General features: G+C 39.4%; 2 protein-coding genes across 3 annotated transcripts in view; one reads left to right on the forward strand and one right to left on the reverse strand.

The window, feature by feature from the left end:
* Positions 1–1,531, reverse strand: part of ece2a (endothelin converting enzyme 2a) — a 75,481-nt gene extending 73,950 nt beyond the window's left edge. For both annotated transcript variants that reach the window (XM_062987963.1, XM_062987962.1), the window contains exon 1: positions 1,346–1,531. In XM_062987963.1, coding sequence (XP_062844033.1) covers positions 1,346–1,505 — 160 coding nt within the window. In that variant the 5' untranslated portion in view covers positions 1,506–1,531. The remainder of the gene's footprint in view (positions 1–1,345) is intronic.
* Positions 1,532–7,404: 5,873 nt separating this feature from the next.
* Positions 7,405–23,586, forward strand: alg3 (ALG3 alpha-1,3- mannosyltransferase). Its single transcript, XM_062987939.1, has 10 exons — positions 7,405–7,579; positions 11,318–11,417; positions 12,324–12,471; positions 13,214–13,374; positions 14,568–14,688; positions 16,125–16,258; positions 19,130–19,201; positions 19,311–19,386; positions 20,056–20,201; positions 22,745–23,586. The coding sequence occupies exons 1-10, from the start codon at positions 7,405–7,407 to the stop codon at positions 22,914–22,916; spliced, it is 1,305 nt and encodes a 434-aa protein (XP_062844009.1). The 3' UTR covers positions 22,917–23,586.
* Positions 23,587–27,287: the final 3,701 nt, after the last annotated feature.

Here is a 27,287-nt window from a genome sequence, read left to right on the forward strand (position 1 = left end):
AAAATCTTTAAAAATCCTACAATGTGATTTCCTGGATTTTTTTTTCTCATTTTGTCTCTCATAGTTGAAGTGTACCTATGATGAAAATTACAGACCTCTCTCATCTTTCTAAGTAGGAGAACTTGAGTGGAGTTATGAATCAGTGAGTGGAGTTATGAATCAGTGAGTGGAGTTATGGATCAGTGAGTGGAGTTATGAATCAGTGAGTGGAGTTATGGATCAGCGAGTGGAGTTATGAATCAGCGAGTGGAGTTATGAATAAGTGAGTGGAGTTATGGATCAGCGAGTGGAGTTATGAATCAGCGAGTGGAGTTATGAATCAGTGAGTGGAGTTATGGATCAGTGAGTGGAGTTATGGATCAGCGAGTGGAGTTATGGATCAGTGAGTGGAGTTATGGATCAGAGAGTGGAGTTATGGATCAGTGAGTGGAGTTATGGATCAGCGAGTGGAGTTATGAATCAGTGAGTGGAGTTATGGATCAGTTGAGTCGAGTAATGAATCAGTTGAGTCGAGTAATGAATCAGTTGAAAGGAGTTATGGATCAGTGAGTGGAGTTAAGAATCAGAGAGAGGAGTTATGGATCAGTTGAAAGAAGTTATGAATCAGTGAGTGGAGTTATGAATCAGTGAGTGGAGCTATGGATCATTGAGTGGAGTTATGAATCAGTGAGTGGAGTTATGAATCAGTGAGTGGAGTTATGAATCAGTGAGAGGAGTTATGAATCAGTGACTGGAGTTATGGACCAGTGAGTGAACATATGAATCAGTGAGTGAAGTTATGGATCAGTTGAAAGGAGTTATGGATCAGTGAGTGGAGTTATGAATCAGTGAGTGGAGTTATGGATCAGTTGAAAGGAGTTATGGATCAGTTGAAAGGAGTTATGGATCAGTGAGTGGAGTTATGAATCAGTTAGTGGAGTTATGGATCAGTTGAAAGGAGTTATGGATCAGTGAGTGGAGTTATGAATTAGTGAGTGGAGTTATGGATCAGTTGAAAGGAGTTATGGATCAGTTGAAAGGAGTTATGAATCAGTGAGTGGAGTTAAGAATCAGAGAGTGGAGTTATGGATCAGTTGAGTCGAGTAATTAGTTATGGATCAGTGACATCCATAACTCATGCATTGAAATTGAAATGACTAAATAAAACATAATACTACTAAATAAAAAATATTGCATGCTTGTTTTATTCGAACTTTTACATACTTGGGTATATTCATAATAATTATAATAATAATAATAATAAATGTGGTGAACTGTGTATATGGATTGAACCTGATAAACTTGGTCAGGAAAACGTGTTAAAAGTTTAATTCTCTTATTTAAGTAAGGCAGAGTTTCTACATACCCAGGATCAGAATGCGATCCTCCTTCTTTATATACTGGACCAGGAGGTGTCGGAATTTAGAGAAATCGCCGAACCACTCAAAACTCTCCTCGGTTTTGTAGCGATCATTCCAGTACTCCACATCTTTATATCTGTTATTACAGTCCGGTAAATAGTCCATTCTTCTCCCAAATAAATAAATACAACCACGTGGTTAACTTCATATAGATCCACAGATCAAATCAGAGTATTAATACTACAAAACAAATAAGTGTAAAAAACTGTCATGCGGTTTATAGTTCACATCCAACCACAATGTGTTCAAGTAGTTTAGGTTACATCTCATGCAACCTCATTCAAACAGCATACTCACGCACTAGATAGTACGCGACAGTACTGCGGTAGTGTACTTTTTCTCATCCTATTTAGTAAGATAGTACAGTATGCTGCTTTGGTTGTAACCACGTGCTTCCGAGTTGCTGTCGCTCCAAAATTTTTAGTATAAAAGTCCTTAAGCTTAAAATAAACAAAAGCATTTGTAGCCGTTTGTGCATATCAGCTCCATTTACCATATAGGAGCACTTTGTAGTTCTACAATTACGGACTGTAGTTCATCTGTTTCTCTGCATGCTTTTTTAACCTGCTTTCACCCTGTTCTTCAATGGTCAGGACCACCACAGAGCAGGTATTATTTAGGTGGTGGATCATTCTCAGCACTGCAGTGACACTGACATGGTGGTGGTGGTGTTAGTGTGTGTTGTGCTGGTATGAGTGAATCAGACACAGCAGCCCTGCTGGAGTTTTTAAATACCATTTCCACTCTGTCCACTCTATTAGACACTCCTACCCAGTTGTTTTACCTTGTAGATGTAAAGTCAGAGACGATTGCTCATCCATCTCTGTTTCTTATCCGCTCATTCCAGCACAACACACACTAACATATTACCACCATGTCAGTGTCACTGCAGTGCTGAGAATGATCCACCAACAAAATAATACCAACTCTGTAGTGGTCCTGGGAGAGTCCTGACCATTGAAGAACAGCATGAAAGGGGGCTAACAAAGCATACAGACTACAGTCAGTAATTGTAGAACTACAAAGTGCTATTATATGGTAAGTGGAGCTGATAAAATGGACAGTGAGTGTAGAACAAGGAGGTGGTCATAAATGTTATGCCTGATCTGTGTAAATACACTCACTGGTCACTTTGGGAACACCATTCCAAAACTGGCATACACATCTGTGAATCTGTGTTTGCCCTGTGCTGTACTGGCAACCTGTCCAGGGTGATTTCTAAATTTCTCCCAGTGAATCGAACCCACTGTGACCCTGAATAGGATAAAGCTGTCTTTCAGCATCAAGGCCCCTAAACTATGAAACTCTATGAAACTATTACATATTTCTAACTTTAAAGTTTGTCTTAAAACTTTTCTTTTTTCACAATACTTTCATCATTTTTCTCACTGAACTTTTTTTCCTTCCTGACTCTGTAATGCAACCTTGAGTATAAGAAAAGTGCTATAAACATTGAACTTATCATTATTAATAACTAAAGCACTGTCACCTTAAAGCAAGAAGGTCCTGGGTTCGATTCCCAGGTGGAGCGGTCCAGGTCCCTCCTGCTTGGGGTTGCATGTTCTTTCTGTGTGTGCATGGGTTTCCTCTGGTTTCCTCCCACAGTCCAAAAAAATACAGTTTATGCTGTGATGGACTGCCGATCTGTCGGTGGCCCCCCTCGGAGAATTGATTTGCATATGCATAATATGCTTCTTTCTGATATATTTCATTAGGTGCTGTCCATTTCAGTCAATAATAGATATTTTTACAAAAGTTCAAGTACAAATAAAAATGCAGGCAGCCACCTATCTAAAAAAACAGCTATATAAACAGAGCTATACAGTCAGAGCTTCCAAATTCAGATTTTGTGCGGAATTCCAGTTATTCCTCTAATCCAAAGCAAGATGTGCAAATTTTTTTGCATTCCTCTAATGTGCATCATTTGGGTGAACTGGCAGTGACAAACTCTCTCTCTATTGGTTGCAGAATTATAAGTGACAGCTTAGTTAACAAATGACCAGTCTCAGCATTTAACCACGACAGCCAAGAGAATAAATTATCCGTTGGATATGGATATAAATATGAAGTAAAACATTTAGAAAAAAGTGAATTTTATCTTTAATGAAACAACACACTGATATAGATATGTCTCAATTGGAAGAAGAGAAGCTCAGGTAAGCAGCGATTATGATTTTATACTGCTGTGTGGTTGATCTTGGTCGTGGTGCTGCTGTAGGGATTTTTTCATTTTCATTTATTTAAAGTAAAACACAGATACATTACACAGTAAAACAGGATTGTTGTTGTACAGTAAAATGTTAATTGTACCGTATTAGATAATTAGTTATCAGCTAATCTGTATACAACAACAATAGACTTTCTGAAATGTCGCTTTGGTGTGCCACCCCAAGATTTTCAGTGGTCCCATCTGGCCACCCCTATGAAAAATTTCTGGGGGCGCCACTGTGTATAAGTGTCAAAAACAACACCATTATTTTTACATTAGCCTACATTATATGCAGTTCCACGGGGGCCACGGAACGCATTAACATGTTTCCAATACATCCTTATAAGAAAAAAATTACTTGAAACTCAACGCCTTTTAAACTCGATGCCACTCCCAGAACCAAATGACGTCGAGTTTCAAGATACCATTGTATTATTATTATTATTATTATTATTATTATTATTATTATTATTATTATTATTATGTACTTTACATGTGCAACAAATAAGTTCAAACTCAAACTCAAAAGAAGCTTTATTGGCATGACAAATAAGGACATTCATATTGTCCTTATTTCATATTGGGAAAAAGAAAAATAGCAATAAGAAAGAACAAATATATACAAAACAGGTACATGTGCAAAAATAAAATAGAATAAAATATTAATATAAACAGTGCAAAAAATAACAATAAAATTATAACATTTACAGTTATAAGTTAGTCATAAAAATTAGATTGTGTGCGTGTGTGTGTGTGTGTGTGTGTGTATGAGACATGGTCACCCACTGTTCCTCACCTGGTGGCAGGTGTGTGTGTAGAGTGCTGCTAGTGTGCAGCTCTCTATGTGCTCCCCCAGTAGGTGGGGCAGTTTGTCGGGGTCTGGGAGGGAGTTAAAGTTGGGATGACATTTGGGGAAGAATTGGAAGCGGATGTAGTGGTATTTGGTACACTGGGTGAGGAAGTGCAGCTCTGTCTCAACTGTACTGAGAGTGCAGTGCTGGCACAGGCTCTCCTCCCGGGGCAGCCAGGACCGGGTGTGTCGCCCCGTCTCCACGGCTAGGTCGTGTGCGCTCAGTCTGTACCTCGTCAGGGTTTCTTAATTTAGGGTCGGATACTGTGCTTAGATAATGTACTGCACTGTAGTGTCTGTTTAGGGCCAAATAACACTGCATTTTACTCTGGACTTATAAATTATAAGTATATACAGTGTATCACAAAAGTGAGTACACCCCTCACATTTCTGCAAATATTTCATTATATCTTTTCATGGGACAACACTATAGACATGAAACTTGGATATAATTTAGAGTAGTCAGTGTACAACTTGTATAGCAGTGTAGATTTACTGTCTTCTGAAAATAACTCAACACACAGCCATTAATGTCTAAATAGCTGGCAACATAAGTGAGTACACCCCACAGTGAACATGTCCAAATTGTGCCCAAATGTGTCGTTGTCCCTCCCTGGTGTCATGTGTCAAGGTCCCAAGTGTAAATGGGGAGCAGGGCTGTTAAATTTGGTGTTTTGGGTACAATTCTCTCATACTGGCCACTGGATATTCAACATGGCACCTCATGGCAAAGAACTCTCTGAGGATGTGAGAAATAGAATTGTTGCTCTCCACAAAGATGGCCTGGGCTATAAGAAGATTGCTAACACCCTGAAACTGAGCTAAAGCATGGTGGCCAAGGTCATACAGCGGTTTTCCAGGACAGGTTCCACTCGGAACAGGCTTCGCCAGGGTCGACCAAAGAAGTTGAGTCCACGTGTTCGGCGTCATATCCAGAGGTTGGCTTTAAAAAATAGACACATGAGTGCTGCCAGCATTGCTGCAGAGGTTGAAGACGTGGGAGGTCAGCCTGTCAGTGCTCAGACCATACGCCGCACACTGCATCAACTCGGTCTGCATGGTCGTCATCCCAGAAGGAAGCTGACGCACAAGAAAGCCAGCAAACAGTTTGCTGAAGACAAGCAGTCCAAGAACATGGATTACTGGAATGCCCTGTGGTCTGACGAGACCAAGCTAAACTTGTTTGGCTCAGATGGTGTCCAGCATGTGTGGCGGCGCCCTGGTGAGAAGTACCAAGACAACTGTATCTTGCCTACAGTCAAGCATGGTGGTGGTAGCATCATGGTCTTGGGCTGCATGAGTGTTGCTGGCACTGGGGAGCTGCAGTTCATTGAGGGAAACATGAATTCCAACATGTACTGTGACATTCTGAAACAGAGCATGATCCCCTCCCTTCGAAAACTCATGGCAGTTTTCCAACAGGATAACGACCCCAAACACAACCTCCAAGATGACAACTGCCTTGCTGAGGAAGCTGAAGGTAAAGGTGATGGACTAAACCCAATTGAGCACCTGTGGCGCATCCTCAAGTGGAAGGTGGAGGAGTTCAAGGTGCCTAACATCCACCAGCTCCATGATGTCATCATGGAGGAGTGGAAGAGGATTCCAGTAGCAACCTGTGCAGCTCTGGTGAATTCCATGCCCAGGAGGGTTAAGGCAGTGCTGGATAATAATGGTGGTCACACAAAATATTGACACTTTGGGCACAATTTGGACATGTTCACTGTGGGGTGTACTCACTTATGTTGCCAGCCATTTAGACATTAATTGCTGTGTGTTGAGTTATTTTCAGAAGACAGTAAATCTACACTGCTATACAAGTTGTACACTGACTATTCTAAGTTATATCCAAGTTTCATTTCTATAGTGTTGTCCCATGAAAAGATATAATGAAATATTTGCAGAAATGTGAGGGGTGTACTCACTTTTGTGATACACTGTACACCGATCAGCTATAACATTAAAATCACCTCCTTGTTTCTACACTCACTGTCCATTTTATCAGCTCCACTTACCATATAGAAGCACTTTGTAGTTCTACAATTACTGACTATAGTCCATCTGTTTCTCTGCATGCTTTGTTAGCCCCCTTTCATGCTGTTCTTCAATGGTCAGGACTCTCCTAGGACCACCACAGAGTAGATATTATTTGGGTGGTGGGTCATTCTCAGTACTGCAGTGACACTGACATGGTGGTGGTGTGTTAGTGTGTGTTGTGCTGGTATGAGTGGATATAACACAGCAATGCTGATGGAGTTTTAAAAAACACCTCACTGTCACTGCTGGACTGAGAATAGTCCACCAACCAAAAACATCCAGCCAACAGTGCCCCGTGGGCAGCGTCCTGTGACCACTGATGAAGGTCTAGAAGATGACCAACTCAAACAGCAGATGACTCAATAGATGACCGATTGTCTTTGACTTTACATCTACAAAGTGAACCAACTAGGTAGGAGTGTCTAACAGAGCGGACAGTGAGTGGACACGGTATTTAAAAACTCCAGCAGCGCTGCTGTGTCTGATCCACTCATACCAGCACAACACACACTAACACACCACCACCATGTCAGTGTCACTGCAGTGCTGAGAAAGCTCCACCACCTAAATAATACCTGCTCTGTAGTGGTCCTGACCATTAAGGAACAGGGTAAAAGCAGGCTAAAAAGTATGTAGAGAAACAGATGGACTACAGTCAGTAATTGTAGAGCTACAAAGTGCTTCTATATGGTAAGTGGAGCTGATAAAATGGACAGTGAGTGTAGAAACAAGGAGGTGGTTTTAATGTTATGGCTAATCAGCGTATATATACTGTAACTTATAAGTTCCTGAACAGCCCCCAAAACAACTCTGTAGGCGGCAGTAATTCACTATAAGCGTAACTCCCACCCGCCAGGGAAGAAAACAGCACAAGGTTCCAGCTGTCACTCCGAACTGTGCGGTTAAAAATGGCAGGAAGCAAGAAGAAATCCACCGCCTCGTCCAGATTCTACTCCACTATAAACTCAATATGGCAGGACAAGCATTTAATACTGTTCAAACCGGAGTACACGCTGCTCATCACATCGCTGCTCTGGTGCCTCGAAATCGGAATCAACGTGTGGGTCATTCAAAAAGTACCCTGTAAGTCTCGTGCCTGCTAATCGGCTAACAGTTAGCATCTCCGGTCTGTGGTGAAGTGTGAGGAAAGTTGACATTCTATCAGATGTAAAGATTATGCATTGCAAAATGGTATTATTATAATCACATTAAATGTTTAAATTACAAATTATAATCTCAAGTACATAAAACAACCGTGTTAATACAATTGAGACACTATAAAATACTAGAATAGATTAATATTAGACTAAACAGTGGAGATGTAGTAATTGTAGATGTCGTTATTTGTTGACTTTTTATGAAGTGTGTGTAGTGTAGTGTAATTTATATTTAGCAGACCTCCAGAAGTGTTTTTATTATTAAATCTTTTCCCCACTCTAATATAAATTCCATTTTCAGAAAAAGCTGGGACATTTCTTTGTAAAATGTAATAAAAAGTGGAATCTGTGTTTAATTCTTTTGAATCATAACATTTCTCTAACCAACAAAAGTAGAAAGAACTGATTTCCAATATGTTCACTAATCAACATTGTCTAAAAAAAAGTTGGGACAGAGGCAAAAACGATAGAATATTAGAATATTATAGAATATTGAAGGTACAGGGTTTTGAAACATTTCACTATATGCAAGTGAATTAGTAACAAGTAGAGGAATCATGATGGATATAAAAGAAGGATCCACTCTAGGTTCAGTCTGTACAAGCAATGATAAGTTGATGTTCATGACTGTGTTCTGAACCTCAATCAGTTAAAAAAGAACATTTTATCTATGCAAGATGGGGCGGCATGGTGGCTCGGTGGGTAGCACTGTCGCCTCACAGCAAGAAGGTCCTGGGTTCGATCCCCAGGTGGGGCGGTCCGGGTCCCTTCTGTGCGGAGTTTGCATGTTCTGCGTGGGTTTACTCCGGGTGCTCCGGTTTCCTCCCACAGTCCAAAGACATGCAAGTGAGGTGAATTGAAGACACTAAATTGTCCAAGACTGTGTTTGATATAACCTTGTGAACTGATGAATCTTGTGTAATGAGTAACTACCGTTCCTGTTATTAATGTAACCACAGTGTAAAACATGACGTTAAAATCCTAATAAACAAACTATGCAAGATGCATATAATTTATTATAGACTTTCTCCATCTACCTTACATAATACTGTAAAAAGATTCAGGGAATCTGGAGAAATTTCAGTCAGTGTAGAAAGCCTGGAAACCACTACTGAATGTGCATGACCCCCCAGTCTTCAGATGACATTGCGTGAGAAACTGTCAAGTAAATAAAACACCGTGTTAATACATTTACATTTTCAGCATTTAGCAGACGCTTTTATCCAAAGCGACTTACACAATGAGCAATTAAGGGTTAAGGGTCTTGCTCAGGGACCCAACAGTGGCAACTTGGTGGTGTCGGGGCTTGAACCGGCAACCTTCTGTTTACTAGTCCAGTACCTTAACCACTGAGCTATCACTGCCCTCAGTGATACAATACAATACAATACAATACAATACAATACAATACAATACAATACAATACAATACAATACAATTGAGACACTATAAAATACTAGAATAGATTAATATTAGACTAAACAGTGGAGATGTAGTAATTGTAGATGTCGTTATTTGTTGACTTTTTATGAAGTGTGTGTAGTGTAGTGTAATTTATATTTAGCAGACTTCCATAAGTGCCTTTTTTATTAAATCTTTTCCCTACTCTAATGCAAATTCCATTTTCAGAAAAAGCTGGGACATTACTTTGTAAAATGTAATAAAAAGAGGAATCTGTGATTAATTCTCTTAGAGTATAACATTTCTCTAACCAACAAAAGTAGAAAGAACTGATTTCCAATGTGTTCACACATCAACATTGAATATTGAAGGTACAGGGTTTTGAAACATTTCACTATATGCAAGTGAATTAGTAACAAGTAGAGGAATCATGATGGATATAAAAGAAGGATCCACTCTAGGTTCAGTCTGTACAGGCAGTGATGAGTTGAGGTTCATGACTGCGTTCTGGACCTCAATCAGTTAAAAAAGAACATTTTATCTATGCGAGATGCATGTAATTTATTATAGACTTTCTCCATCTACCTTACATAATACTGTAAAAAGATTCAGGGAATCTTTAGAACTTTCAGTCAGTGTAGGCCAGGGCAAGGCCAGAAACCACTATTGAATGTGCATGACCCCCCAGTCTTCAGATGACATTGCGTGAGAAACTACTTGCTACTGTGATAAATATAGCCACATGGTCTCAGGAATACTTCAGAAAACTGTCACTTAACATAGTCTGCAGCTACATCAAGAAATGCAACCTAAAACCTTATCACACAAAGAGCAAGCCATACATCCATTCTACACAGATCAGCCATAACATTAAAACCACCTCCTTGTTTCTACACTCACTGTCCATTTTATCAGCTTCACTTACCACATAGAAGCACTTTGTAGTTCTACGAGTAGTCCATCTGTTTCTCTGCATACTTTGTTAGCCCCCTTTCATGCTGTTCTTCAATGTTCAGGACCCCCACAGGACCACCACAGAGCAGGTATTATTTGGGTGGTGGATCATTCTCAGCACTGCAGTGACTGGACATTATTAGCTCAGAACAGAGAAGGAGACATGGCTTTACTGTATCTAGCAACACTTCAGCAACCAAATTCCAGTATGGCTTCATACCAAGAAGCAGATTGTGTTTTTTCCCACCACAACCAATTACCATATGCTAACCATTTAGCACGGCAGTGTGCTGTTTCCATTTTTTCATTTGTGAGCAGTAGAGATGGTCGGATCTTGGTTTATGAAGTGACTATTATCTCCAGTTTTCTGTTTTTGGCTAACATGGGAAACCTTTTATGGTGCATTTATGGTGAAGCAGCATTTATGGTGAAGCTGCATTTATAACTGGAACAGACTGCAAGGAGATATTAGATATTAGATGTTCCTAAATGTTTAAGTCCAGGTTAAAAACTTTTCTTTTTTCTTGTGCCTATGATTGAGCTCTACATTTCTGCTATTATTTAAGGGGAGTCTGTGTGGCTCCAGGGTCTGTGTGGCCTATTTTATATTATCATTTAAGGGGAGTCTGTGTGGCTCCAGGTTCTGTGTGGCCCAAGGTCTATGTGGCCTATTTTTATTATTATTTACTGAGAGTCTGTGTGGCCCCCATTTATTAATATTTACTGAGAGTCTGTGTGGCTCTGGGTCTGTGTAGCCCTCATTTTACTATATTTTCTTTTAGTTTTTCATGTTCTTAATTTTTTATCTCTCTTGTTTTAATTTCATGTTCTCTTAATTGTAACTAAATGTTTGCAAGAAGTCTTTCTGAGGTTCTAGATCTCAGGAATGTTTTAATGCTTTTAATTTTTCCTTATGTAAAGCACTTTGAATTGCCACTGTGTATGAAAGGTGCTATACAAATAAACTTGCCTTGCCTTATAGATGCATTTTTGTTAATAGCGGGTATTTAAGTTACCATAGTCTATCTATCAGCCCAAAATTACTCTGGCCATTGTCATTTACCGCTCTCATTAAAGAGACGTTTTTGTCTGAGAAACTGTCGCTCACGTAATGTTTTTTTTCCACAATTATGTAAATTCCAGAGGCTGTTGTAAGTGAAAATCCTAAAAAATCTGCAGTTTCTGAACTATTATATCAAAAACCATGGCACAGTCAACCCCATTTTGATGAATGAATGAATGAATGTTATTAAAGCCCTTCTTGATGCTATGCTCCACTTACACCTACTCTCTCTCACTGTCTTCACAGATACAGAGATTGACTGGAAAGCCTACATGGATGAGGTGAAGGGCGTCATTAATGGCACCTACGACTACACGCAGCTGAAGGGGGACACGGGACCTCTGGTGTAAATTTCATTTAAGCACTCAGACCGCGATTTATAAAATCTAGGTCCTAGAGGATTATAATACCACTCAGTTTATTGTTAAGCTCTTTCTTACCTGCTTTATTTGGGCGGCACGGTGGCTAAGTGGTTAGCACTGTTGTCTCACAACAAGAGATTTGATCCCCAGGTGGGGCAACCTGTGTCCTTTCTGTGTGGAGTTTGCATGTTCTCCCCGTGTCTGCGTGGGTTTACTCCGGGTGCTCCGGTTTCCTCCCACAGTCCAAAGACATGCAAGTGAGATCTTAAATTGTCCATGACTGTGTTCGATATAACCTTGTGAGCTGATAAACCTTGTGAAATGAGTAACTACTATTCCTGTCATGAATGTTGCCAACAGTGTAAAAACATGACGTTAAAATCCTAACAAACAAACAAAACTTGCTTTATTTAATTTAGAAATGACTTGCAATTCTGTAAACTTGGTTAATAAACCAGTTCATTCTGGGTAATTTTTTCCCTCAATTCAATGGCCTAATTTTGAGAAGTCCAGTTTATTGACTTAGTTTTAAGGAAAGGATCCATTGATTCAGTGTGAGCTTCTGAAGATTGAAAAGAGAAAAGAAGCGGCCAGTGACTGTATAACTGTAGGGCAGTTGTAGCCTAGTGGTTAAGTTACTGGACAAGTAATGGAAAGGCTGCCAGGTTGCTACTGTTGGGCCCTTAAGCAAGGCCCTTAAACCTCAATTGCTTAGGCAATATACTGTCACAATACTGTAAGTCTCTTTGGATAAAGGTGTCTGCTAAATGCTGAAAATGTAAATGACTAGATTGGGGAAGAATTGAAAGGAAAATCCCATTCATTATTATATTTAGAGATCAGGTCATATTTGGACTTGTGAAACTGGTGTCTGTGTTTTTTTTTTTCAGGTACCCAGCAGGCTTTGTGTACATTTTCACCTTTCTTTACTATATTACTGACCATGGATTGAATATCAGATTGGCACAGTATGTGTTTGCTGGTTTTTACCTCATCACCCTCTTGCTGGTTTTCCGCATCTATCATCGTACCAAAAAGGTGAGATCTACCTACTTATCTGTAGTCACAAGCACATTGGTGGTGTTAGCCTAGGAGACATGGGGAAGGGGAGTCGCATAATGCAAAGCTTGTCTCTCCGTATGATGTTAGAGCGGCACATACACCGATCAGCCATAACATTAAAACTGTGGGGTCCTGTGGGGTTCCTGACCATTGAAGAACAGGGTGAAAGCAGGCTAAAAAGTATGTAGAGAAACAGATTGACTACAGTCAGTAATTGTAGAACTTCAAAGTGCTTCTATATGGTAAGTGGAGCTGATAAAATGGACAGTGCATGTAGAAACAAGGAGGTGGTTTTAATGTTATGGCTGATCAGTGTATACATTAGTTTGAGCAAACAGAAAGGCTATATAAATCAAATAGCCATTCTTTACAGAATGCACAGCATGTCAGGCTTTAAGGAGGGTGGCTTTTATCAGAGGACCACATTAAATTATTGGCATTACAGCCAAGTACCAGTATTTAGGGCTACAGTAGGCACAGGCTTACCAAAACTGTCCAGTTAAAGATTAGGGGGAAAAACATACACGGACAGATCTTCTATGGTTAGAATTTGGTCTAAATTATTACTCCATGGATCCTGTCTGTATTGTGTCAACAGTTTAGGCTGCTGGTAGTGTTGGAGTAATGGGGGGGGGATCCCAAAAAGAGGGAATCCTAGCAACAAAACATTAAATTCTCATTAAATGCTGTATAACAGTTATAATTCTTGCCTCTGCAGGTTCCACCCTATGTCTTCTTTTTTGTGTGCTGTGCATCATATCGGATCCACTCCATCTTTGTGCTGCGTCTCTTTAATGACCCTGTGGCCATGATGCTGCTGTTCGGGGCAGTTAATCTCTTTTTGGATGGCCACTGGACACTGGGCTGTGCCCTCTACAGGCAAGTGGTCATATTATACTTATTTGGATTGGTAGAAGAAATTGCTAGCTGTCATTTGAAGATGGAAAGTTTGGAAATGATTGGAAATGATAACTGGTATACACATACAATGCACTAAAAAATAATTTAACATTTTATTTTGTGCTTTTTAAAATATGGGACAAATCAAATCGAAATAACACTCAATTGTTCAGCAGGATACGATACAATTGGCCCTTTGAGGGCCATCATAATGCAGATGTGGCCTTCGGTGAAAATGAGTTTGACACCCCTGGTCTAGATGGTCCTTTTCGCCCTTGGTTTAGAGCACACGGCATCCATTTCTTACAAAAAAATATGAAGTACTGATTTGTCTGACCACAAGACACATTTTCACTGTGTGATGGTCCATCTTAGATGTCTTCTAGCCCAGAGAAGTCGACGCCGCTTCTGGCGTAGGCCTTATTTTTTGCACAGTAAAGCTTTAAGTGGCATTTGTGCATGTAACTCAGTATTGTAGTGCTTGACAAAGGTTTGCCAAAGTAATCTCTTGCCCATGTTGTTCTATCAGCTATTGCTGAATGACAGTTTTTGATGCAGTGCCGTCTGACGGATCGGAAACTTGGGGTGTTCAGCTTAGGCTTGCGCCCTTGCTCTTTACGCACTTAAATTCCTCCAGATTCCTAATCATTCGATAATATTCTGCACTGTAGAGGGAGAAATATGCAAATCCCTTCTAATCTTTCTTAGAAACATTATTTTTAAACATTTCAGTATTTTATTTAATGCATCTGTTGACGAACTAGAGATCCTCAGTCTATCTTTGCTTCTTAAAGACTCAACCTTTCCTGGATACTGCTTTTGTACCAAATCAAGACCACAATCACCTGTTGGCATCACCTGTTTGGCATCATTATTTAGTTTTTTACCTCATTACTAGCCCTTAATTGTCCCTGGTTTTGGACTTTTTGGAATGTGTTGCAGGTCTGAAATGCAGAAATAAATGTATATTAACAAATGAGGTCAAGTTGACCTGACAGAACATAAAATATCTTGGGTTCGTACTGTCTGCAATAAAATAACAGTCAAAGTAAATGTTTTTTGACCCAGTATTTTGTCGGTGACCAGTAGATGACCTGCTTTTCTGAACTGACCAACATAAAAACAGATGTTGCATTGATTATATTTTAATATGTGCTCTGTTGTGTGTGCAGTCTAGCTGTATCAGTAAAGATGAATGTGATGCTCTTCTCTCCTGGACTCCTTTTCATTCTCCTCTCCGAGTTTGGACTGGTGAAAACTCTGCCCAGGCTCATGCTTTGTGCAGTAATCCAGGTCTCTCACACACTTTCAAAACAATGTTTAGTCACATCAGTTTTATATTCAGCATATTTAGTTTCATATCAAAGCCACATATTTGTGTTGTTGATCAGTAGATGACCTGCTTTTCTCTGTAGATCAGCAAAGAGGAGGTAAAAATGGCAAAATAATTAACAATTTTGATTAACTACACATCATTCCATTCACATGTATCACAATGGTTTTAATCAATCAGCAATTTAAACCCAGATCTCAGTGGTGGTGGGCTAGCATAATAGCTCAGCGAATGAATGAATGAGAACACACGGGTCACACACACACACATCTTATAAGAGGGAAAGATATGTGATCTCTTCCACTATGTGATACCTTTAACCTGCCATATACCCATTTCAGTCAAACATATACTAACTAAATGTCCTAAATACCTACAGCATTGACAATCTATAGCAATTCCTAAGACTATTAGTAAAATCTTAAATCAAACCAAAATAAACAGTCCCTAAGTTAAGGAAAAAAATTGGTCTAAAGAACAACACTTGACAAGGACTATAAACTGAAATATGAGAATTACCTACCTTTTCTTTCCGTTATACACTGATCAGCCATAACATTAAAACCACCTCCTTGTTTCTACACTCACTGTCCATTTTATCAGCTCAGCTTACCATATAAAAGCACTTTGTAGCTCTACAATTACTGACTGTAGTCCATCTGTTTCTCTACGTACTTTTTTGGTCAGGACCACCACAGAGCAGGTATTATTTAGGTGGTGGATCATTCTCAGCACTGCAGTGACACTGACATAGTATGAGTGGATCAGACACAGCAGTGCTGCTGGAGTTTTTAAATACAGTGTTCACTCACTGTCCACTTTATTAGACACTCCCATCTAGTTGAAACTCCAGCAGCGCTGCTGTGTCTTATCTACTCATACAAGCACAACACACACTAACACACCACCACCATGTCAGCGTCACTGCAGTGCTGAGAATGATCCACCACCTAAATAACACCTGCTCTGTAGTGGTCAATGGAGAGTCCTGACCATTGAAGAACAGCATGAAAGAGGGCTAACAAAGCATGCTGAGAAACAGATGGACTACAGTCAGTAATTGTAGAACTACAAAGTGCTTCTATATGCTAAGTGAAGCTGATAAAATGGACAGTGAGTGTAGAAACAAGGAGGTGGTTTTAATGTTATGGCTGATCAGTGTATCGTAACTGCTCACCACAAAATGTTTAACTTACCACAAACTTTTAAAGAGGGCAAAATTCTGACCTTGGTTTGAGGACATTCTGAGCTTTAGTATAAGAAGGTTTATTATTCTCAGCTTTTCAGCTTTTCTAATTACAACCATAAATAAATAATTAAAGCCACTCTGTTGTTATTTGTCTGTCTTTCATTCCCCTTGTCTGTCACGTCTGCTTCATTCTCCTTTCTCTCTCAGCTTTTGCTAGGTTTGCCCTTCCTGTTGGTGAATCCTTTAGGCTACATGAGCCGGGCGTTTGATCTGGGTCGACAGTTCCTGTTTAAGTGGACAGTGAACTGGCGCTTCCTGCCGGAGGACATCTTCCTTAACAGGTACCCTTTGTTGATTTTAGATCTTTGGTATGGTAGGGATGTTCTGAGTAGCACTGATAGTTCTCATCCCCTATGTTCAGACTGGTCGCCCAAATCGTTCATCGCACAGTGTTCACACTAGAAGCATCATCGTCGCCTGTGTGCTTTTAGTCAAATGCCATGGCGGTACAGCTTACTTTACTGGCTAGTTATTGCATAGTGTGTAGAAAAAAATGATGACACTGATACAGCCCCATACCATGACAGACTCTGGCCTTTGGACTCGTTGCTGATAACAGTCTGGATGGTCCTTTTCGCCCTTGGTCCGGAGCACACGGCGTCCATTTCTTACAAAAAAAAAAAAGAAATACTGATTTGTCTGACCACAATCACGGGTGTTCAGCTTAGGCTTGCGCCCTTGCTCTTTATGCACTTAAATTCCTCCAGATTCCTTAAATCATTTGATGATATTCTGCACAGTAGAGGGAGAAATATGCAAATCCCTTCCAATCTTTTTGAGAAACATTGTTTTTAAACATTTCAGCATTTTATTGTACACATTTGTTGACAAACTATTTGATCAAATTCATTCCTTCCTTTTTTCTTTTTTTTTTTTAACACCATTCGTGTTCCCTCTGGAAAAAAAGATCTTAGAGGGACTGTATTCCTTTCATAGTGCATCACTGTCTGTGCAGTCAACATGACAAGAAAACTGTGTTTGTGCTTTGGGATCGCTGACGTCTATTCACCAGATCTCACATTCACCAGCCATATAAAAACCATTACCAAAACAGCCTTCTACCATCTTAGAAATATAGCCAAAATCAAGGGTCTAGTGTGCCAACAAGACCTAGAGAAGCTGATCCATGCTTTTATCTCCAGTAGGGTGGACTATTGTAATGGTCTCTTAACTGGACTTCCCAAAAAGACCATTAAACAGTTACAGCTCATTCAGAACGCTGCTGCTAGAGTTTTAACTAAGACGAAGAGAACTGAGCACATCACTCCAGTTCTAAAATCTCTACACTGGCTTCAGGTTAGTTACAGAATAGAATTTAAAGTGCTGCTACTGATCTATAAATCACTGAATGGGTTCGGCCCAGAATACATCTCAGAAATGTTTAGAGAATATAAACCCAGTAGATCTCTTAGATCCATGGACTCAGGTCAGCTAGTTGAGCCCAGAGTCCAAACTAAACATGGTGAAGCAGCATTTAGCTGTTGGGCTGCATATAACTGGAACAGACTGCCAGGAGATATTAGATGTTCCGCAAATGTAGAAATCTTTAAATCCAGGTTAAAAACTTTTCTTTTTTCTTGTGCCTATGATTGAGCTTGAAATTTTTGCTATTACCCTCATTTTACCATATTTCTTTTAGTTTTTCATGCTCTTCTAAATTGTAGTGTATATTTTACTATATTTTCTTTTAATTTTCATGTTCTTAATTTTTTATCTCTTGTTTTAATTTCATATTCCCTAAATTGTAGGTTATATTTTACAATATTTTCTTTTAATTTTTCATGTCCTTAATTTTTTATCTCTCTTGTTTGAATTTCATGTTCTCTTAATTGTAACTAAATGTTTGCAAGAAGTCTTTCTGAGGTTCTAGATCTCAGGAATGTTTTATTGCTTTTAATTAATTAATTTTTTTCTTTATGTAAAGCACTTTGAATTGCCACTGTGTATGAAAGGTGCTATACAAATAAACTTGCCTTGCCTTGCCTATTTGCGGAAGTTTGACACTGCAGCAATGAGTCCCTCTTGTTTCTCTAGTAGGACCTACTATCTAGAAACCAAAAACGCAGTGTGGTTCTGCTCAGTGCTCAATTCTTTTTCTGGCCACTTTGCATTGCTAACATTCGCTCCACCTCCTGTTGCCAGAAATCACCAGCTCTAATTGTGACGCTGTTGGGTCACAGGACAGTGGTAGCCTAGTGGGTAGAGCTTTGGGCTATCAACTAAAAGGTTGAGAGTTTGAATCCCAGCTCTGCCATGCAGCCACTGCTGGGCCTTTGAGCAAGGCCCCTAACCCTCTCTTCTCCAGGGGCGCCGTACAATGGCTGATCCTGTGCTTTGACCCCAGCTTCCAATCAAGCTGGGATACGCAAAGAAGGAATTATGTTGTATTGTACATCTATATACACCGATCAGGCATAACATTATGACCACCTTCCTAATACTGTGTTCGTCTCCCTTTTGCTGCCAAAACAGCCCTGCAACTGCGATGCACTGTGTATTCTGACACCTTTCTATCAGAACCAGCATTAACTTCTTCAGCAGCCTTCGCTCCCCACGTGCATCAATGAGCCTTGGCCGCCCATGACCCTGATGCCGGTTTACCACTGTTCCTTCCTTGGACCACTTTTTATAGATACTGACCACTGCAGACCGGGAACACCCCACAAGAGCTGCAGTTTTGGAGATGCTCTGACCCAGTCGTCTAGCCATCACAATTTGGCCCTTGTCAAACTCGCTCAAATTCTTACGCTCGCCCATTTTTCCTGCTTCTAACACATCAGCTTTGAGGATAAAATGTTTACTTGCTGCTTAATATATCCCACCCACTAACAGATGCCGTGATGAGAGAATCAGTGTTATTCACCTCATAATGTTATGCCTGATAGGTGTATGTATAAATGATCGATAAAGGCATTCTTCTATTTTATTCTATTCTATAAATAAAAATGAATAACAGCAGTTCTTTTTGTTGTGTCTCATTGTTGCCGATCTGAACATAGTTAGAAGTTTACCTCCCAAAGGCTAGGCCCAGGCTTAGCGTACTTTATGCCTGTGCTACCTGAGTAGGTCTAATAAACAGTGTAAAACAATGTTAAAATAAACCAGCTGTTTATTGAAAATTTGTTTCTAATGCACATATTTTACATCTGTAGGCACTTCCACTTGGCTCTGTTGCTTGCTCACATTACCACACTTGTCTTTTTTGCTGTGAGAAGATGGAAGAGGTAGGAAAGTCTGATCTTGCTCTAATTTATAGTTCCAGTAGCATCTCAACACTATTGATATGGACACTATTTTATTTTAATGCCATTGTGTTTAATCTGTTTTCCACAGGTCGAAAGGCAGTGTTTGGGCTTTGTTGAAAGAGCCATCTGAGAGGAAGGAGGGTGCACAGAAGCTTAATGCTGATCATATCTTTTTCTGTAGCTTTTGTTCATAAAGCCTCCATAAGTGGGCCGTTCGCGTACAAGTTTATTATTATTTTTTGCTGTGACCCATTTTTTTCAGTTTGTAAAAACCCTGCGTGGGGTACTAGGCAATAAAAATGGGCATATTATGTTATATAAGCCTGTTATTTGTCTTGTCTGATGCTATACAGACACAATTGGCCGTGTGTGAAGGACGCAGGGCTGAACAGAATATCACCTCATTGCCACTGCAACAGCCAATTTTACTGTCTGGTTGAGAAGCTGGGTCAAGTGGTGAAAGAATACTTAGGTGTAGTGTGTTCCTCTGTACGTGTTACTAGGTAGGAATCCAGCACTGGGTGGATAAAAGAAGATTTGAAAAAGATGGATTTGGAGGGGGTGTGTTCTAGTCAGGTTGAAGAGAATTGGACAGTACTTAATGTTCCCAAAAAACAAAAACAAATGCTAGGTGGTTATTAGTCAGCTCTTCATTAAATGAACCATATTGGAACTGTTGCATTTGGTCCTGCCATTTGAGGTCATTTGAGTTTTTTTTATTTTTTTATAACTGTCTTTTATGTCTGTCTTAGTGTTATTTTTGTACCTTTAGCATGTTTTATGTCGTTTATATGTCCTTATCTAAACATGAGATTTACCTTAACCGCTGCTCACAGATGGTTCTCATCCTATTTACTTCTAATTTTATCGGGATGTGTTTCTGCCGCTCGCTGCATTACCAGTTCTACGTCTGGTATTTCCACACTCTTCCCTATCTGCTGTGGAGTGGTGGTGTCAAAAAGCTTGCCCACCTGCTAAGGTATCAACACACACACACATACACACACCTACCTACCTGAATAGGCAATGAAAATTTTAATGGTTTTTAGCTTTTGTGTTTCTGTCCCTTTCATCACACATCTATTTCCTCTTTTCTTATTTTGTTCACTTATTTTGTTGTGTTATTTTATTTTATTTATTTATTTTTTTATTTTTTTATTTTATTTTTATTTTTTTACCCCTTTTTACCCCAACTTGGTGGTCTAGTTTCACTAGGAAACATTGGGTGTAGTGCTTGGCGGTATGACGATACATTCGGTATACCGACTTTGATACGCTATGGATTTTTTTATAGGGATGTAACAATACACTCTACCCACGATGCAATGCGATTCACGATACTGGGTTCACCATAAGATTTTTTCCTGATATATATATATATATATATATATATATATATATATATATATATATATATATATATATATATATATATAATTTTTTTTTTTTTTTTTTTTTTTTTTTTAAACAAAATGAAATTGAAGACAAATTATGACAGTTTCCTTTTATTATTTCTCTTTAAAAAAACTAAAATAAAATGAAATACTGTATTTGTGCTTATCTTTTATTTATCTAAATAATGAATGCCCTTTTAATTGAGGTAAGTACAAACTATGCAAAACAATGCTGCACATTTCCCTTTTTCTGTAAAAAATCTAAAGTGAAATTTTAAAACAAATCTCACATTAAATAAATAAATGAATAATACAAATAAGGGGAGTATGCTCACATAAATAAATTTGGCTGGAAAATTCTGAACTTGGCAACCCTGTAGGGACGTCAACCAGGCGAGGTGTAAAGCGCCAGTGCCCTCTGCTGTTTAAAGTGAATATCGATTCATTATACATGTAAACCGATTTGAATCGTTACACGTGAATCGATTTTTAACTGTCTTGTGGTACATCGTTACATCCCTTATTTTTATATACTGCCATACCGTAGCACAGTTAATACAACAGCTGTAGGCTTCAATAGGCAGCAAATCATATAATATTGTTCACCGCTTAAAGTGCTATGGAGCGCTGTGCAGATTAGATACAGCTCACTGGTTAACCAGGTAGCGTTAGCATGACTGAGCTGTGTTTTTTTTTTGTTCCGACACAGATTAAAACACTATATACTGTATGGTTTGTTGGGGCGCAGTTAAGCAACGTTACTACCAGGGCGAAAATACTTCGGTTTAATTGCTGTACCGACGTTATACCAAAAACACTGAGACAAGCTGGAAGCGTAGAAATGTAAAGTCGCCCACTTTTCTACAACAGACCTGTGATCAAGATGTACAATCAGTGGAGTCGTAACTCAGTATAACTGTATAACTGTGCACTTCATCAGTGCTGACTGTGAGACTGCAAACGTTGTTTTATTTGTTAAATGGAGAGCTAACGGTAATTGTATAATACTTGTATAATGGAAATACATTGTATAATGGTAATGGGCACCCACACAAGCACAATTGTCCATGTTTGAGGGAGTGGGAAGGTCAGATGGGGTCTCATCCCGCTGCAATATGGTATCTCCCTCACCTCACTCAGCTGCACAAAACCAGTCCTGAGTGATTTGGGGAAGGTGGGGGATCACATAGAGCTTAGTGTGACTTTCTAGATGCGATACATCTCTAAACGGAAACCCAAAACTGACAGGTGATAATAAGCGGCCACAGATTGGATACTTTCCTGATCTGAGGCTATATAAGCAGCACAGGATGCGTAATCTGGAATTTTGATTAACTAGATGTGGAGACAAAGAGGGAAAATCCCCCCCACAAAAAAGATGGTGCACTTTTAATCGATTTCTGGGTTATGGGCTAAACTAGATGGTGATGAGGCCTCATTTACAGTATTTGGATGTGGAACTATTTCTTGTATGTTTACGTCTAGCCAACATTTGTCAAACTCAAGGCCCACAGGCCACATCCGGCCCGCCATATCAATTTATGTGGCCCGCAAGAGCTTAAAAGACGTATGAGTGTCTTAAAATACACTGTAAAATCGTACATAAACTGCATCTCCTACAATGCATGCTGAAACGGTTTTCCAACAAGTGATGTTGAGAAATATTTACAAATAATCCCAAAATGTACAAGAAGAGAAAATTGAAGCAGAAGGAGGTAATTTAATAAAAGATGGGAAAGTGAATACAAGTTACAAGTACGTCTCTTGTGTTATGAGGCCGTGTCTGTGGTAAAGGAGTACAATATAAATGTAGATATACATTATAAATATACAGAATAAATTTGGCATTTTGACACCAAACACAGAATTTAGCCTTAAGAGAAAACAACAAATTGTCCAAGACTTAAAAGGCAGACTGCAATCACAGCAGGATACGTTACATTCGGCCCTTTGAGGGCCACCAGATGTGGCTCTCTGTGAAAATGAGTTTGACACCCCTGGTCTAGACATTTGGTTAATATCTGACTGTGTTGTTAATGTTCTAGCTAATGGAAGACTTTTTTAGGAGCAGTCCAGTTTGACAGGTCACATTCACTCTTTTGTTGTTCCTCTTCTGTCTGTGTCTCAGGGTGTTGATTCTGGGGCTGATTGAGCTTTCATGGAACACGTATCCTTCCACCACCTACAGCTCTCTGTCCCTGCACGTCTGCCACCTCATCATCCTGCTGTGTCTGTATATAAATCCCACCCCGTCTCCTGCAGCCTCGGCCCCCAACTCCCACAAGGCCAAGCGCCAGTAACGGTGCACTGTGTGTGGGATGATCTGTGAAGTGAAGGAGGGGGACCATGCGCACTGTTGGTGATTTAGTTGGTGAACTGTAAAGATGAGAGTTTATGACTATGTGCCAAGTATAGAGAGGGTTAGTTTTTTTTAGGATTTTAAAGAAGTGTGATTAGTATTGGTCATGGAAAATGTGAATGGAGGGTGGGAAGCTGAAGTTTTAAGCAGGAACAATGTCTCATGATGTTTACTTGGCAGTGTTCGCCTGTAATAGTGTAGATCTGATGACCTATGGAGTTTCGTCTTAAGCCAGATCCTGCACGTCATCACAACTGAAGTTCCATCCACCTGATTTATTAAAAAAAAAAAAAAAAAACACAAAAAAAAAAACACCTCTTGTGTGGAACATTTGGCCTGTTGATCAAGAGCAACTGAGTTTTGCAAACCATCGCAGCAATCAAGCCAAGCAGCTACAATTACAGTGTTTAGCAGATACTTTTATTCAAAGCGATGTACAATTGTTACTGAATGCATTTTAAGCAATTAAGGATTAAGGGCCTTACTCAGGGACCCAACAGTGGGAACTTGGTGTAGCTTGAACCAGCCATCATTTTTTTTTTTTTTGTCCAGTACCTTAATCATTGAGCTAAAACTGTCACATTAAAGCTCTTCTGGTAAGCATGTATTCATAGATGATTTTTTTTGCCTTTAATGGATCTTATTAATTATGAGTTACCCATAAGCAAACGTAATAATGCACTGGACAACTGGTCAAATTTATCATCCTTTATTTATGGATCGACTGCATCTTTGGTACGATAGGGTGGTACGATCATAATAGTGTGGTACAGTAATTCAGTTCAAATGCTGCAGACATAAATTGTACAAGTGATAACTTCTTTTTCTTTGATTGTATGATTGGAACACTTAAATTATTGTTTTTTTGTATTTAGTTTTTACATATCAGAACAATTTGCAAGGTCAAACATATACCCATGGTACATTAGATGAATAATTTGGTTATTTAACTTTGTGCTTTGGGCTATTAGTTCTTTATTAGTCGTTATGATTGACTGAAACTGTTGAATTGACTTTGTTAGGGCTGGACTAACAGAAGTGGAAAACTGGCCACAGTCAAGCAAGCTTTTACATCACTAGGGGCTTACGGGTTTCCTTTTATAATAATAAAAGCTACTTATTTTGTCCTTCTTTCACACCTTTGTAGCCACAAAAATCACTTTACTTTTATTTAAAATGTTAACATGTTTTGCTAAATCTTGTTTTCTCTCAGAATGTAATTGATTTTTTTTCTTTCTGCTTTCTTCTTTATACACTATATTGCCAAAAGTATTCGCTCGTCTGCCTTCACACGCGTATGAACTTGAGGGACATCCCATTCTTAATCCATAAGGTTTAATATGATGATGGCCCACCATCCTGTAACAGGTCCACTCTTCTGGGAAGGCTTTCCACAAGGTTTAGGAGTGTGTTTATGAAAATTTTTGACCATTCTTCCAGAAGAGCATTTGTGAGGTCAGACACTGATGATGGACGAGAAGGCCTGGCTCACAGTCTCCGCTCTAATTCATCCCAAAGGTGTTCTATCGGGTTGAGGTCTGGACTCTGCAGGTCCGTCAAGTTCTTCCACACCAAACTAGCTCATCCATGTCTTTATGGACCTTGCTTTGTGCACTGGTGCACAGGGGGAAGGGGCCTGTTGGCTGGATATTTTTGGTTGGTGGACAATTCTCAGTTCAGCGGTGACAGTGAGGTGTTTTAAAAACTCCAGCAGCGCTGCTGTGTCTTATCCACTCATACCAGCACACCACACACTAACAGACCACCACCATGTCAGTGTCACTGCAGTACTGAGAATGACCCACCACCCAAATAATACCTGCTCTGTGGTGGTCCTGGGAGAGTCCTGACCACTGAAGAACAGCATGAAAGGGGGCTAACAAAGCATGCAGAGAAACAGATGGACCACAGTCAGTAATTGTAGAACTTCAAAGTGCTTCTATATGGTAAGTGGTCATGATAAAATGAGTGTATGAGGAGGACAGTGAGTGTAGAACCAATGAGGTGGTTTTAATGTTAGTGCTGATCAGTGTAATTAGCAATACAATGATTTTCAGTGTGTGACTTGATAAATGCTCTTTATAACTGAAAAGGCTCCTGTTCTCATGGACACTAATATCTTGGGTTGGCAAACAAGCTCATGGTCAGGTGTCCACATACTTTTGGCTACATTGTGTACGTTTTATTAGCAACATTTTCTTCGTTACATACGTAGATTAGATGTATTTTGTAGCAATCTTTCGTATTTTTAGTTTAAGTAAAATATGTAGGGTTATGATTGTTTTCATACATATATTTGTTTTACACGACCTGCTGTTACACATGCACACCCAAATTGTTCTGATTTCAAAATAAACAACCAGGTACAAACATTTCATGAGTATTAATTGTTTAATTGTTAAAATACATCGTCATTTTAATAGAATGGACAATCTCAGATTAAATCTTGTCAGAAAAATAAAACATCAAACTACCTACTGACACAGACTTACATCTTTTAAAAAAATCATATAGCTTGGAAAAATTAAAATAAGTCATGTAAAGGTTATGACTTGATGGCCAAACATCCTAGCTATCGTGAGGTGCGCTTGTCAGTGCACTTTTAGTGCGTCAGATATGCAAATCCATGAATGATCCACTGTGGCGACCCTTAAATACGGGAGCAGCCGAAAGAAAAAAAGGGAAAACATTTCCATAGGTAGATCTTAATTAAAGAAACAGAACCAAAGAAATTGAACAGTTATTAAATTAAATAAGTGAAGAAGCAGTTGGCGACGTTACACATGTCCGAAGTAGTGAGTTCTAGTTTGTGGCCCTCCTTAGCCACCATTGGGGAGGACCAAGTGTCCAAGGAATGTTAATAGAAGAAGACCTTTATTTGTCATATATACATATACACGTCTACAGTGCAATGAAATTCTTTTTACACATATCAGCACAGGGTCAGCCATTGTACAGCACTTCTGAAGCAGAGAGGGTTAAGGGCCTTGCTCAAGGGCCCAACAGTGGCTGCATGGCAGAGGTTGGATTTGAACCGACAATATTCCGATTGATAAATTCATATTTAAGGAACGTTATCTGGGAATTTCATGCTATACTTATGAGGTCTCCAGACACTTTGGTTACATTCATGACAGGACAGGTAGTTACTGGTTACACATGATTCATCAGTTCAGGTTTAATGTCAAACACCGTCAATTCACCTCACTTACATGGTCTTTGGACTGTGGGAGGAAACCCACACAGACACGGAGAGGACATGCAAAGTCCACTCAGAAAGGACTAGGACCTTCTCGCTGTGAGGAGACAGTGCTACCCACCAAGCCACTGTGCCGCCCTTCCAGGCTTTGTCCCGTATCCTGTCCTACACAGCCTGTAACTAAACCATTTAAATGGCACTAATAAATACATACTTACTACTGTTGTAAGCATTTTTGAAAACAGTTAATTTGCATGATGCAGTTACTTTGAGCTTAGCCTTTAGGTGACTTAGATCAGTTTACACAATTAAAACTCATGTTCCCAATCAAAAAGGTCCAAAAAATCTTGTTTTTCACCTACCGTTAAACAAAATCACAATCATTGCATTGTCAGAGTCAAGACTAACAGTAGCCCATTTTTCTGGGAAAAGCACTGAACTGAAGCCTTGAACTGAGGGACAGTGGTACCCTATTGGGTAGAGCTTTGGGCTATTAATTGAAAGGTTAAAAGTTTTAATTCCAGCTTTGCCTATATATATGTATGTAGCCACTGTTGGGCGCTTGAGCAAGTTCCTTAATACTGCCTGCTTCAGGGGTGCTGTACAATGGCTGACCCTGTGCTGACCAAAAACCTGGAATATGCGAAAAAAGACATTTGTTGTACTGTACACCTGTATATGTGTATATGACAAATAAAGGTGTTCTATCTATGTACTGATGCCACTTATTTAGAGGTTCCATTGTACACTGCATGAGCAAAAGTATTGGAACACATTTACATTGCAAATTCCTGCATGACTGGGCCCATGTGCACAAAACAAGGTCTAAAAAAACATTAAGAAAAGCTTGGATTAAAGAAACTCAAGCTTCACCAATTAGCTTTGGAATGAACTGGAGCATCATTTGAGGCTTTTTTGACCAACATTATTGCCTAACTGTACAAAGGGTCTTTTAACTGAATAGGCACAAGTTCCCACAGACATACTTGAATGTCTGTTGAAAAGCCCTCTAAGAGGAGTGGCTGTTGCTAAAGCTGAAAACATCACACAGAGGGTCACTCCATTTTAATGTTTAACAAACTCATGGTCAGGTGTCCAAGTACTTTCGACCAT

Source organism: Trichomycterus rosablanca, chromosome 25 (assembly GCF_030014385.1).
Source record: "Trichomycterus rosablanca isolate fTriRos1 chromosome 25, fTriRos1.hap1, whole genome shotgun sequence".
In the NCBI taxonomy this organism is placed as follows: Eukaryota; Metazoa; Chordata; class Actinopteri; order Siluriformes; family Trichomycteridae; genus Trichomycterus; species Trichomycterus rosablanca.

Coding starts and splice junctions, on each gene's coding strand:
- alg3 (XM_062987939.1), top strand. CDS start 7,405: ATGGCAGGAAGCAAGAAGAAATCCACCGCCTCGTCCAGATTCTACTCC. Junction 16,259..19,129: donor GAGGACATCTTCCTTAACAG/GTACCCTTTGTT, acceptor TTACATCTGTAG/GCACTTCCACTTGGCTCTGT. Junction 20,202..22,744: donor AAGCTTGCCCACCTGCTAAG/GTATCAACACAC, acceptor TCTGTGTCTCAG/GGTGTTGATTCTGGGGCTGA.